Source organism: Lutjanus erythropterus, chromosome 14, assembly GCF_056507025.1.
Source record: "Lutjanus erythropterus isolate fLutEry1 chromosome 14, fLutEry1.hap2, whole genome shotgun sequence".
NCBI lineage: Eukaryota > Metazoa > Chordata > Actinopteri > Lutjaniformes > Lutjanidae > Lutjanus > Lutjanus erythropterus.
Genome location: NC_139330.1, coordinates 33,395,819 through 33,409,865, shown reverse-complemented (window position 1 = coordinate 33,409,865; position 14,047 = coordinate 33,395,819). Strand labels below are relative to the sequence as shown.

Sequence of the window (14,047 nt, the reverse complement as noted above, 5' to 3'; positions counted from 1 at the left end):
AGTGACCTCACTGAACACATTTTTCACCCATAACTCTAGAAGTTATATGCTAATGATGACAAAATTACACACAAATATCTAATAGGATAATATGGTGAGATGATGACATTTCATATCCAAAATGTCAAAGGTCAAATTTACTGTGACATCATAATGTTCAGCTCTCTATCTGCCCTCTGTCTGTCACACTTCTGCATGCCCAGTTTCCATTGCTCACTTCCACAGCTCTCTCAGTACTTTTCCATTCACCCCACTTCTGTTCCACTCTGCCTGCCAGCCACTCCCACCTCATCAGATCAGCTCTGCTCACCTGTGCACAAGCTGCAACTCCTCAGCAGTGGTGGACAGTAGTGAAGTACATTTACTTGAGTACTGTACTTGAGTACATTTTTTGAGTATCTGTACTTTACTTGAGTATTTGTTTTTTTGGAAACTTCTGACTTTCACTCCACTACATTTCAAAGACAAATATTGTACTTTTGACTCCACTACATTTCTAGGAAGGTTGTTGTTACTTTTTGACTAAGCACATTGTTGAAGTCAGCTGTTGGTGTTTTTTCTTTTCTAAAATGCAATTGGTCACATGCTGTGTTTCCCACAGAAGGAAACCAATCACAGTAGCTCCTCTCAAATGGGACTGATGTAAAAGCAGAAATACGTCCAGGCGCTCTGTAACAAGAACAAGCAAACTCTCCCTCTTTCATTCAAACAAAAAGCAGTAATGGTGACGGCAGGAGAAAGACAAAATTAAATCTCAAGATGTTATTATAATTATTCATTATTCCAGGTAGCTTTTAAAGTTGGATTGTTTTTATAAGGGTGAAAAATACAGCATAATTCATGTACATACTGCCTCTGAAGACAGAAAGAAATCTCAGTTATTTAAATTTTTGATTGCATTTCTATGCTGAAGTTTTTATAGGTGTTTCTATAGGCTTTGTGTAGCAGAGTGGTTCTACAAGCAGGTCAGTGCTTCATGAGGTGGATTCAGAGAGGTACAAGCTTCTGTAAATGCATCATGAAAACAATACAGCATGTAATGATATTAGAAAATGTACTTTGTAATTTGTACTTTTGAATACTTAAGTATTTTTAAAAACATGTACTTGTGAATACTTAAGTATTTTTAAAAGCAAGTACTCTAATACTTTAACTTGAGTAAAGTTTTGACTGAGCAACTTTCACTTGTAGTTGAGTAATATTTGACCAGGAGTATCTGTACTTTGACTCAAGTACTGGGGTTCAGTACTTTGTCCACCACTGCTCCTCAGTAATCAGGCCAGTATATAAGCTTTCCCTGCTCAGTCACTCACTGCCAGACTCTCCAGCACTGTTTCCCTGTTGCCAACCCTGCCTGTCTCTGACTCACCTGCCTCATCTGTACCCCGTAAAATCTACACAGCCTTCTGTCCGTGACCACGAGATCTGCCACAGTGTTCCTGGTTCCTGTCTGCCCGTCGTCATGGTTGTTCAGTGTTTCCCTCCCACAGCGTTGCAGTGTGAGTGTCCCTATTTTACCTGTCTTTGTGTTTCAGTGGAGTGTTTCTACTCACCTCTCCACTGGATCCCTGACTCTCTGTCTGGCCTTGACTCACCTTTTGTCTGCTCCCCACTGGATTGTTTGCTTGGGCTCTGTGCTCACATGGTTTTGGACACATTGCCTCCTTGACTACGTCTCTTGCCTGATCCTCCTGGTACCATCACCTGCCAAAGAAATGTTCTGTCCAATTACTTGCCTGTTCATACCATTTTCCATCAAGCCAACAATCGTTACCAGCTATCCTTTCTTACTTTCTTAGTTTGCTGCATTTGGGTCCAAAACCCCACCCATTACACTGTCCTCCTCTGTAAAGATAGTCTCTAAGTGAAGACAGCATGTTTCTACCTGGAAGTTCTCACTGGAAACATACATTTACAGTGAGAACTTCCATTTTGAAAAAACAAACACTTAATCCATTATTAAATTCTTTAAAAGTTACAGGTCAGTAGTCATTATTTTTGTTTTGTTTTTTGGACTGCTCTGTTTTAACTTCTCACTCTTCTTAACTGGCCACTAGGGGCCGCTAATGATCAATTGCTTCAGCCTGAAGTCTTGTTTCAGCTCAGGACAATGTATGTGGATGTGATGTTAATTTTAGCTAAACTTTCCAAATCTCCGTTGGCTGTATCTGGCAGTTGTGGTGGCATTGCAGTAGGTGCTTCACTGTCTGTTGGCTGGTGGGGATCTGCACTCTGTGAGTGACCTCTTCTAGTTATGTCATGAAAACGCCCGCATGTTAACAGCAGGGTTGGACTTTATGTTTCTATCAGACAATAGATATTTATCAAGCAGCAGACATGTTGAACCTTTATTTCTCAAGTTTTAATTCAGTCAGTTAGTCAAAGGCAGACATTCACATTTTGTTTTGAAAGGGATTTTTAATTTCCAGTAAATGTACAATTCACACAAAATTACATACACTGTCACATAAGATTTTATTCATATGACCAAGCAAACAGCTGCTCAGAATCAAATCCTACAATTTAGCATGTCTACCACTAAAACACCAAAAGTAAACTTATATGAAAAAAAGGTAAACATTTGCCATTTGCTTTAGTTAGTTTAGATAAATGATAAGAATGCAAAACAAACCCACTTTTGGCCATAGAGCCTACATTAGTTCTCAGAAAAACAAACCAATAATTTAAAATATATGAGACTAAAATAACTGTGAAAGTCCTAAAGACATGTCAAGATGTTCTCCCTGTGCTAAATATACAAATGGATAAATTAAAGATTTAGGTTATAATGAGCTTAGTTCATTAAATATTTGCTTCTCTATCCTTTCTACCTGTATACATTTCTCCTTCTGTTCTTTCTCCTTTCTCTCTCTCGCTCTTCATCTACCTACATGAAGCTGACTGTAAAGGCTAGAACACACCACCAGGAGCAGGTGTGTGTCTGCCAGTGTGGGGTGTGCGAAGAGGGTGTGTTTTCCAGCTATGGTGTGTTTAAGCCGTAAATGTTGTCATCATTCATACTGATTCACTGTTGGTATCATCACTGTCCATTCTGCAACAACACACAGAGGACAAAAGCTTGTCTATGGTCCCTTTCTTCATGAAAACATACAGAATCAAGTCTGCAAGAGGACTAAACTTAGCCAACATTGAAGACACGCTGAAGAGGGTAAAGTTATCGGTATATTTGTTTGGTGATACCAGGAACAAAACAACACTGGGCAGGAACAGCAGTGTGTAAATCAGCAGCACCAGAACCAAAACTGCCACAATCCGTCGTTTTTCATCAGAGGGGACACGGGTGGTAGACAGGGCTTTGAGGGTCCCACCCAGGAAGAATATCAACAGTGGAAATGGAAGGAGGAGGATGACACTGAAGATGATATATCTGACCTGAGAATGAACACAGAAATAGAGAATGAGGACAGCGGCAGGAGCAAGGACCCAGACCAGGACACAGACCACCACAGAGGTCTTGATGGTTCGTCTGAAGCGGTACCACAGTGGGTGGACGATGACCAAATACCTGTAATACAAGATGGACACATAGTCTTTGAGGAGCTTCAGAATTATATAGTAATATAATGGTGAGACACAGAAGTAGCTTCACACATACTGGACAGACAGATAGCTACCTTTCCAGGGCGATGCACACCATGAAGACAACACTGACCATCAGAGCACAGTGGTGAATATAAATGGAGATTTGAATTATCTTCAAATCTGCAGTGTGTATCACCTCAACAATCATACAGCAGAACTGAATGAGGTCGGAGATGAGAAGGTTGATGACGTAGATCGGAGCAACTTGATCATTTCGTACCTGCAGGAAAACATCGGTAAAAGTAAACTAACTAAACTCAAAGTCCATCTGAGGCTGATGAAGCAACATATTGACCTGATGATGGCGCTAAATGAAAAGTCACAGGATCACAGAAGTTATTATGATTCAACCTCTGGACACCATGAATGTCTGTATCATTATTTATGTCAAACCATCCAGCAGCTGTCGAGACATTTCACTAAAAATGAAAAACATCAACCATGAATGTCGACATGATTTGAAATGTTTCTGGAATGTTCTTGAAGCCACACATTTAAACTACATGTGTTTAGTGTCCAATCAACTGCATGTAAACTTTAATTATGATGTCAGATCAACATCCTTTACAAACAGACAGTCAGACTGTACAACAGACACATGATATAAATCTCAGTCATAATCTACATACCTGAGAGTAAAGAGTGTAGATGGCTACGAGGGTCAGAGGAAGGCTGATACAAATGTATATGGATGTCGCCACATCTATGATGAATTTAATATTTTTGTTATACTCAGTGATGTTGTCATCATAGCTGTTGTCCTGTGAGGTGATGTTCATGTAGAAATCTTCCATTCTTCAGAGTGAAACCTGTTTGAGAGATCAGGTTATAGACAGAGAACAAGTTTTTAATATCTTCCAAACATTGTTCAGTGACATCACTGAAGTTCACATAAAAACAACCTTGTAGCATCTTTTCAATCATATGACAAAATGGTCTTTTCAGTTTTTATTGTTATTCCTTAATATTTGTGACATTACTTGTTAATAATGTAGCAGGGGGATACTCAGGTCAGGTACAATTGACCAATCAGGAGGAGAGCACCTGAGTTGTTAAAAGGCCCATGAAGCACAGATGTAAGCTTCACTCATGCTACTGAGATCACTCCGGTGCACATGCTTCCTTGGGTCCTAACAGTCCCAGAATAGTGCCAGTGGCAAGGGAACATGCTGGTTGCCGTTTCCAACCTATATTATTTGGATTTAGTTTATTGAGTTTAGTAGTTTGAGTATATGGCTAACCTACAGTCTTGCTTTTTGTTTTAGTGCTGCAGCTGGTGTCGGCCTTTGGTCACAGGAGCAGCTGGTGCAGTGGGGGTTCACCTGTTCATTTGTGGTGTTATCCTTTTAAGGTTTGCTGTGGCACTGGTATTAGTTTGGGTGTGTTTCTGTTGGGGTAAACAGGGTTTTATTATTATTTTCTAATTTTGGTATTTAATTATTTATTTTTTTGTTTTGTCCACTTATAGTATACTACCACTGCTACTTTTTAACAGTTTTAATTGATGTTTATGACCCTTTGTAATAAAACAGCCTATTATGGCATTTTGACCCACACTGACTGTTGGCTTCGTGACTGAAGTTCACCTGTATGTAAATTTAGAGCTTAGCTGAGTGTCACAATAATCTGGTGATGTATACAGATATTTGTATGTGTTGATGTGAGTTCATTACTGCAGCTACAGAACATGCTTCACTTGTGTCAGTCATTTAATGTCATCTTTAATCTTCATGTAGATTGTTTAGGACATTTTGTCTGTCTCCTGTCCTCGATGGTCCACCACTTGTTGAACGTCCCTCTGCCCTCTGATTTTAGATGAGGACGTTTACATGACTTATTAATCCACTTGATGAAACATCTGCATATTTGATCTTTTGTCTACAGATTGTGCACTCTTCATTGTTGATGTTTATTCTGACAGAACTTTGGAGAAAAAAAAAACACAGTTTAGCATGACAGTGTTGCAGAGATCTTTGCTGCATGTCATCCATCTCTCTGTGTGTCCTCATGTCCTGTCTGTCTCTACTGTCTCCTGTCAATAAAGACTAAAAACTACAACTTGAAGTTATTGTGTTGTGTTTAGAAGTGAGTGAGAAACAATGATTCATGTTGTCATTTCACTAAAACATCATGAAGTGACTGTAACCTGTCTTATGTTCCACAACTCCTGCTAGAGACTTTTCATCAATGATCACTTTGTCACAACACAACATGTAGTAGTACTACTGTGTTATTTATTGATTTCATATGCAATTGTGCACGCTTCTTCTTTACCTCATTTTATTACATTCTAACTACTGTACCATTTTTACAGTTTTTTCAGATATTTTTTGAATTGTTTTTGTTTATTTGTTTGTTCATTACACAATCACAAACTTGTAATTCTAGTAATTATGAGCGTTAAAAACATATTTTTCACAGCAGTATTCTGTACATTTACCGTCCAACACTGTCTGCTTGTTACAGTTTGAATATTAATTTTCATGACAGTTCTTTTATCCTTTTAAAATCATGTAATTTAAAAAATTAATCTGAAAAAACTTTACCTCTAAAAGCTTCAAGATTCCACCTGGATGAGTTTCCTACACCAACGTCTGATGTGTCGTCCTCTGCATCCAAACAGTCTGTGCAGTAAATATGGTGTGTGACAACATGCAGCAGGTTGATTATAATCTATACCTGCTCTTCTGAGGAAGAGAAAAAATATAGACATGTGTGAATATGGTAATGACTTCAGAGGAACAGTCATGATCAGTCACAACACACAAAATTCTTTAGTATATCTCAGCTGTCATCATGTAAACATCTCCATAAATAACTCTTATTGTTGGATCACAACAACAGACACAATAATAATAATAATCAGAGTATTAGTTATTTTTTAACCATTGGATATTTTATTGCATTGTCATTAGCAGATATTTGATTCGATTTACCTGTGTAAAAATTACACTAAGGGAATTTTGTACAATAAAATGTAGACAAAAAGCAAGAATTTTGTCTGTTAAAAGAATAACTAAAATGCGTTTGAACCTCACTCTCATGATCTGTCGTTTCGAGGTGTTGTATAATGTATGTCAAGGCTGTAATTGCAAGTAGATAACAATTTTGTTTTTTAAATTTCAGTGAACATTCCTGAGCGCACAAACTTAAATCAGCTAACTCACAAAAAAGATTATTTAGCATTATGGACAGACCATCAATAACTGGCAACCTTTTAGGTGTGTCATGACTGAGATGTCAAAAATAACAATACACAGAAATGGGATCACATGAATTTTTGCCAAAATCTGACCTTACCAGCCTCTATTACATCTGCTCTGTCAGTCCAGGAAGTCTTGAACTTGGGCAACTGGACTGCAGCCGCAGCCAAATCTGGATCCTCCATCATTGGTCCAAAACACTTTTGCAGACAATTTTGCAGGGCCCTGATGAGTGAGAAAGGATAAAATAATGACAAAGGATCAAATATACAAAAAATGCTGCCTATAGATCTAACAAAAACAATCCACATTATGTTTCGTTAAAAAAAGGATCATATTGGACAACATATAAGCCAGTACCAATTAAGATCCATATATCTGTGATAGGCCAATATCAGGCCAGTGACATTGATCAACTGATAAATCAATTAGGCTCTAGTGCTATAGATCAACTGAGCTGGGAACTTGAAGATTAATTTGAGATGCAGCTCAGTACTGTGTGCACATTTTTTCTATCAAAAACAGCTCACCATATAAAGTTAAATCAGATTTCAGAAAATGATCTTATTGCAATGAAATGACTACTATGACACATAAGTGTACATGAAAAAATTCCTCCAGGTACAACCACGTGCACTCATCCTCCGTCTTTTCTTCGTCATTTTCACTGTTAAGTGTTGTCCTCTGTCTCCATTTTGGCTTCTTTGTCTCAGAATCTTCAGTCCATAAATTAGTCTCTACTCCTCCGCTGTTCAGGTATGTTAACTCCAGACACCTGTGTCTGATGCAACACAGTTTTCCTTTCCTTACGTCATGGGTTTTAATTGGCCCAGTAGTGATCGGATAGCCTTATTGGCTACAAAAATGCAAATGAAAAGTTTGAATATTAATACAAATTGTGGACATACTCAGTAGCGACTTATGATTTTAAAAGTAGCGAAGTAGATTACATGGTGTAAATTGTACTTAAGTATGAGTAAAATTACACATTTGAAAAAAATACTACCAAAAGTACAAGTACTGAAAAAAACTACTTAATTACAGTAACAGGAGTATTTGTAATTCGTTACAGTAATACTAGTTTGTTACTTAACTGTGCATGGTCTATCTCATTTACTTCTTTCATTCTTTCTTTAACTCATTTTATTGCATTCAAAATACTGTAACATCTTTGCATATTTTTATCTTTTCAGATATTTTCGGCATATACAACAGAAAATGTCCTTCTGGCTCCAGTAGTGACTAACTGTACATTATTGGTGTTTTTTACAGTCTCTCCTTTTCTATCCTGCTCTCTCTTGAATTTCTTCTTTAGATACCAAGGTTGCCGAGGGAGTAACACACACTTTTGATAGTTTGTAAATGCTAATATTTAATATTGTACAGTTTAATAATATTTTGGTGGAGCTCTGCTCTTATGAGGGGAGGATGATGACCCCTCAAGCTTTGGTGGTTGTTCTTGTGGTTTCTGTTGCTCTCTCTCTCTCTCTCTCTCTCTCTCTCTCTCTCTCTTTCTCTGCCTACATGAAGCTGACTGTGTAAATGTTGTCATCATTCATACTGATGAACTGTTGGTATCATCACTGTCACTTCTAGGTGTTTTCCTCACTCGTACTGTTGGGTACTTTCCGCCACATATACATTTGAATCATTTGGTCATTTGTTTTTTAAAAACCCGTACATACACCCTGTTTAATTTAATTTAACCAACAGACAGAATTACATACACCTCCTCTCTCATGAGGTTTGCCTTCCTGTATGCCTATTTTACCAGTTACTGTTTAATAATCTTCCTTCTGCCAGGCAGATCAGTTCCTGTGAGCTCTTATCATGTCTAGACACACACAGACAGGTTCTTTCCATCTTTGTCTATGAACCTGGAGAGCTCAGGAAGTGAACAGGTCAGGCAGAATTTTACCACTACGCCATCTCTGCTAAATAGTCACTAAAATATGCTTCTGAAAACATTTTAAGTGAGACATAGTCATTGTAGTGTCAGAATCTTGCTAGTTTTGTGAGCAGTGCCAGTTCAGATGACACTTTTTGGGGTTTTTTTAAAGTGTACATTTGTTTTGGTCTGAGATGTCAGTACTCTACAGCGACCTCTAGGGGGTACATGTCATGCATTGCACCTTTAATGAGCAAAGTAATGATTTTATGTCCCCAAGGTTGGGAGCCGTCGCAAATGCTGCTTACATATTGATGCTGCAGTATTAATAATCAATATTAACAATCTTGGGGAGTAACAAATAACATGTAGCAGGATTACGTAATCTAATCATAATCATACATAATGTAATCAAATTACACACACATTTATTTAAAATGGGGATTTTCAGTTACTTTATTTTACAATAAAGCAGGATATCCTATCATGCACAGTGCACACACAGTTGCCAATTTATTATCATGGCCTCTAGTGAATGAAATTCACGATTTTTAGTCTTTAATTGATCGATCAGTTTGTTGTGCACAACAAAGAGAGGAAAAGCTGGACAAAGTAATAAACCTAACAACAAAGATAAAACACTTGGAGCTGCAACAAAAAACTAAATTTTGATTTGTGGATACAAGATTTCACATTTGAGATCAACTTGATGATATAGTTTTGATTTTATCGAGGATTTGTTTTTTAAAGCCAAACAATCTGTTATCATGGGAGGGGGAGAATTCAGAATCCTTATATTGTAAAATAAATGTACAGACATCTTGCCAAAAAATGCAAGAATGGAGACAAGACCAAACTAGTATTCTTGTAAATAGTGACCCTGTAATGGCCCTTTTCTACACACAGAGCTGGCCTGGCTCAACTCACTGCAACTCGGCCCGTGTTTGCATTTCCATTACAACAGGGCTATGCACTTGAAAGTGTGTCTTTTACCTGAAGATGAGCTCAGGCTCAAGTTGAGAAGCTTTAAAGCAGTGAACAAACTGTTCATGTACATCTCTGGGATAAACACACTGTTTCCTTAAATTCTTCATGATAAAACTCCCGTGTTGTTTCATTATTTAAAGGTTTTTATTATGAAGCAGCACAAAAAAAGTTTTCATACCAGGGTTTCATCAGCAGTAACTCAACACAACTCCAACACAGCTGAAAGCGAATATGAAACAGTAAAATAATGCAGATACCTGAAAATACAAATAGCGACAGAAGAGAAAAACTACATTTAAAAACATAAAGATTCTGTTCAAAGGTACAAAAGTACTGAGGCCAAAGCACCAGTGGAACGGCCAAAAGCACCAGTGGAAAATGTCCACAAGATCCCCAGTCTGTGCAAAAAGGCTGACATTTCTTCTGAGAGAATCTTCTAATGTATGGAAGACACCACAAAGAGGTCAAAGAATTTGCACCCCAAATAGCTGCCCCTGCCAGAACATCAGCTAAAATTACCTAAAAATAATTTTAGGCTCTCATCGAACAGACATTATTATTTTGTGAAATTGCCTCCCTGCTAACAGCAGGGTTGGACATTTATCAACCATCAGAGGATAGCTGAATTTCCAGACAATATACAATTTCATATAAGATTACAAATGCAGTTATGTAGGATTTTACCCAAATTACGGACCAAACTATATCTGCCCTGAATCACGTTCACCACAAAACTAAAATAGAAGAGAAACAAACAGCATTTACTTTAGTTTTATAAATGATGAGAATGCAAAAGAAATCCAGGTTTGGCCACAGGGCCTGCATTAGTTACAAATAAGCAAACGCAAATCAATGAATTAAAATGTGTATGAAAAACTAAAAAAGAATAAAAGTCTCAAAGACTTTTGAGATGCTACCCTGTATGAAACATACAAACAACAGTCAAAACACAGTTTAGGTTATAATGAGCTCAGTTCATCAAATAATAATATCTGATTCTCTATCCTTTCTATTTGTCTACATTTCTCCTTCTGTTTTCTCTCCTTTCTCTCTCTCTCTCTCTCTCTCTCTCTCTCTCTCTGTCTCTCTCTCTCTCTCTCTCTCTCTGTCTCTCTCTCTTTCTCTGCCTACATGAAGCTGACTGTGTAAATGTTGTCATCATTCATACTGATGAACTGTTGGTATCATCACTGTCCATTCTGCAACAACACACAGAGGACAAACACTTGTCTATGGTCCCTTTCCTCATGAAAATATACAGAGTCAAGTCTGCAAGAGGACTAAACTTAACAAAGATGTAAGACAGGTAGTGAAGGGTATCATTATAGTACAAAATGATGCTTGGCAGGAACTGCAGTGTGTAAATCAGCAGCACCAGAACCAAAACTCCCACAATCCGTCGTTTTTCATCAGAGGGGACCGAGATGGAAGCAGACAGGGCTTTGAGGGTCCCAACCAGGAAGAATATGAACAGTGGGAGAGGAAGGAAGATGATGAGGCCGAAGATGATATCTGTGAGCTGAGAATGAACACCGAAATAGAGAATGATGACAGCGGCAGGAGCAAGGACCCAGACCAGGACGCAGACCCCCACAGAGATCTTGATGGTTCGTCTGAAGCGGTACCACAGTGGGTGGGCGATGACCAAATACCTGTAATACAAGATGGACACATAGGGCCGTATCTTAGACCTGGTGCAAAGCCATTGCTCTGTCAGCGCAAGTGGTTTTGCTATCTTACACCAGTGCAAGTGCAATTTTTGCCATGTGTGTAAGACAGCAAATGCACTTGCACCAGGTCTGTGCCACTGTGGGTGGGAGGTCTAAACATCAAGGCAAAACTATGGGGTAAGGTTACTGTCAAAAGATTCATGCGTGCACACATAAAAAATCATGCATGTATTAAAAATGTGTGCATGTTAGTCCATAGTTGTGCATAAATAAAAATCAGTCATTTTCTGTCAGCATTCTTCTTCTCCTGCTTTATTTGCAGCAAGTGTTGCTTTTTGCCGTAATATATTTTCCACAGCTCCTAATTATAACAACTTTGTGCTGCTGTGACACTGCTGCAAATGAAGCAGAAGAAGAAGAATGCTGACAGAAAATTACTGATCGACTAAATGCGATCTTAATGCCGCGTTTGTCTCTAACATGAAAACTGAATGTCAAAAAATAAAACTTAATACAGCAGATTGAAATATGACGCTGTCAGTCTGATACTATCTCCTGATGACAGAGACGTGGACATCACTGAAGTTTTTGACCAAACCAACGTAAAATGAGTGTAACTGATTTAAGATCGTCCGTGATAAATGATGAATTTTCTTATCAGTGTTCTGAGCTGCAATATCACCAAGACAAAACGAAACCTTTTGGACACACCTTGAATAAATTAAATCCATTGCGCTTTCCACTTGTGCTTTAGATTAACGTAAAATAGGGCCCATAGTCTTTGAGGAGCTTCAGAATTATATAGTAATATAATGGTGAGACAAAGAAGTAGCTTCACACATACTGGACAGACAGATAGCTACCTTTCCAGGGCGATGCACACCATGAAGACAACACTGACCATCAGAGCACATTGGTGAATATAAATGGAGATTTGAATTATCTTCAAATCTGCAGTGTGTATCACCTCAACGATCATACAGCAGAACTGAATGAGGTCGGAGATGAGAAGGTTGATGACGTAGATCGGAGCAACTTGATCATTTCGTACCTGCAGGAAAACATCGGTAAAAGTAAACTAACTAAACTCAAAGTCCATCTGAGGCTGATGAAGCAACATATTGACCTGATGATGGCGCTAAATGAAAAGTCACAGGATCACAGAAGTTATTATGATTCAACCTCTGGACACCATGAATGTCTGTATCATTATTTATGTCAAACCATCCAGCAGCTGTCGAGACATTTCACTAAAAATGAAAAACATCAACCATGAATGTCGACATGATTTGAAATGTTTCTGGAATGTTCTTGAAGCCACACATTTAAACTATGTGTTTAGTGTCCAATCAACTGCATGTAAACTTTAATTATGATGTCAGATCAACATCCTTTACAAACAGACAGTCAGACTGTACAACAGACACATGATATAAATCTCAGTCATAATCTACATACCTGAGAAAAAAGTGCATAGATGGCCACGAGGGTCAAAGGAAGGCCGATGCAACAGAATATGCATGTCACCACATCTGTGATGAACCGAAAAGATTTATAATACTCAGTGATGTTACTGTGGTTGGAGGTGATGTTGCTGTAATCATAGCTGTTGTTCTGTGAGGTGATGTTCATGTAGAAATCTTTCATTCTTCAGAGTGAAACCTGTTTGAGAGATCAGGTTATAGACAGAGAACAAGTTTTTAATATCTACCAAACATTGTTCAGTGACATCACTGAAGTTCACACAAAAACAACCTGTAGCATCTTCACAACATAATAACAGCCCACAAATGTAATAAACCACAAACATAATACAAATCTTCAGCTTTTAATGTAATAATCCCTCAGACATAATAGCTTTTGCATACTACAAACATAATATGAATGTTCCTGCAAATGTAATAACTATTACATTTTCAAGGATTTGTTATGTTTGTGGGAAGGTGAAAATCTTCAGCTTTTAAAACTGTAATAACTTCCCACAAATGAAATATGAAAATCAAAAATGATCTTTGTGGTCATTGTTATTTGTTAATTAGGGCCCGACCACTGAATGTTGCAAGGACTCTTTTAGATTTGCTTGGATTGTTTTTTTTCTTTTCGTCGTTATTCGCATTTTTGAGGGGCTAAGTGTTATGGCACATGAAACCTGGCAGTTAGTCATGGTAAAAAATTTTGTCTGAACAAAACCAAGGAGATGACTGTGAATATCCACAAAAGCAAGGATTGTGAGCTTTAGCCTTTGGTTATCAACGATCAGGTTGTGGAGATGTTACAGAACTTCAATACCCGGGGACCACCATTTCTTCTTCTCTTAAATGGACTGTAAATATTAGTCATATTGTGCAAAAAGCCCATCAACCATTGTTCTTTCTGCGTCAGCTCAGGAGGTTTAGTGCATCAAAGGCTGGGATGCTTGACTTTTACAGAGCTGTAATAGTGTCCTCACATTCTCTATCACAGTGTGGTATGGTAGAACTTAACAAAGTGGTTAAAATGGCATCAAAAATCACTGGCCAAGATTTGCCAAGCATCTGCAATATTTTTAACACCCACATGTTTATGCTGGGTCTGAAAATTATAAGACACCCTTCTCACCCTGCCAATCCACCCTTTAGTCCCCTTTCTTCAGGGGCCATATTAAAAGCAGTACCACTCGATTCCCTAATAGCACACATCCTCAGGCAGTGATGGCC

The 14,047-nt window shown here is 38.1% G+C and overlaps 2 protein-coding genes across 2 annotated transcripts; both read right to left on the bottom strand.

Moving 5' to 3' along the window:
- Positions 1–2,842: 2,842 nt before the first annotated feature.
- On the bottom strand, positions 2,843–4,397 carry LOC146315789 (G-protein coupled receptor 4-like). The gene is made up of 3 exons (XM_084736145.1): positions 4,233–4,397; positions 3,636–3,823; positions 2,843–3,526 (listed from the first exon to the last, which is right to left on the bottom strand). The coding sequence occupies exons 1-3, from the start codon at positions 4,395–4,397 to the stop codon at positions 3,016–3,018; spliced, it is 864 nt and encodes a 287-aa protein (XP_084592271.1). The 3' UTR covers positions 2,843–3,015.
- A 6,446-nt stretch (positions 4,398–10,843) lies between these two features.
- On the bottom strand, positions 10,844–12,998 carry LOC146315788 (G-protein coupled receptor 68-like). Its single transcript, XM_084736218.1, has 3 exons — positions 12,810–12,998; positions 12,215–12,402; positions 10,844–11,333 (listed from the first exon to the last, which is right to left on the bottom strand). The coding sequence occupies exons 1-3, from the start codon at positions 12,996–12,998 to the stop codon at positions 10,844–10,846; spliced, it is 867 nt and encodes a 288-aa protein (XP_084592344.1).
- Positions 12,999–14,047: the final 1,049 nt, after the last annotated feature.

What these genes read in the sequence shown, in the direction of transcription:
- LOC146315789 (XM_084736145.1), bottom strand. Translation starts at nt 4,397, where the DNA reads ATGGAAGATTTCTACATGAACATCACCTCACAGGACAACAGCTATGAT. An exon ending in TCTACACTCTTTACTCTCAG is followed by an intron (nt 3,824 to 4,232) that starts GTATGTAGATTA and finishes GTTTTCCTGCAG; the next exon opens with GTACGAAATGATCAAGTTGC. An exon ending in GTGTGCATCGCCCTGGAAAG is followed by an intron (nt 3,527 to 3,635) that starts GTAGCTATCTGT and finishes CTTGTATTACAG; the next exon opens with GTATTTGGTCATCGTCCACC.
- LOC146315788 (XM_084736218.1), bottom strand. Translation starts at nt 12,998, where the DNA reads ATGAAAGATTTCTACATGAACATCACCTCACAGAACAACAGCTATGAT. An exon ending in TCTATGCACTTTTTTCTCAG is followed by an intron (nt 12,403 to 12,809) that starts GTATGTAGATTA and finishes GTTTTCCTGCAG; the next exon opens with GTACGAAATGATCAAGTTGC. An exon ending in GTGTGCATCGCCCTGGAAAG is followed by an intron (nt 11,334 to 12,214) that starts GTAGCTATCTGT and finishes CTTGTATTACAG; the next exon opens with GTATTTGGTCATCGCCCACC.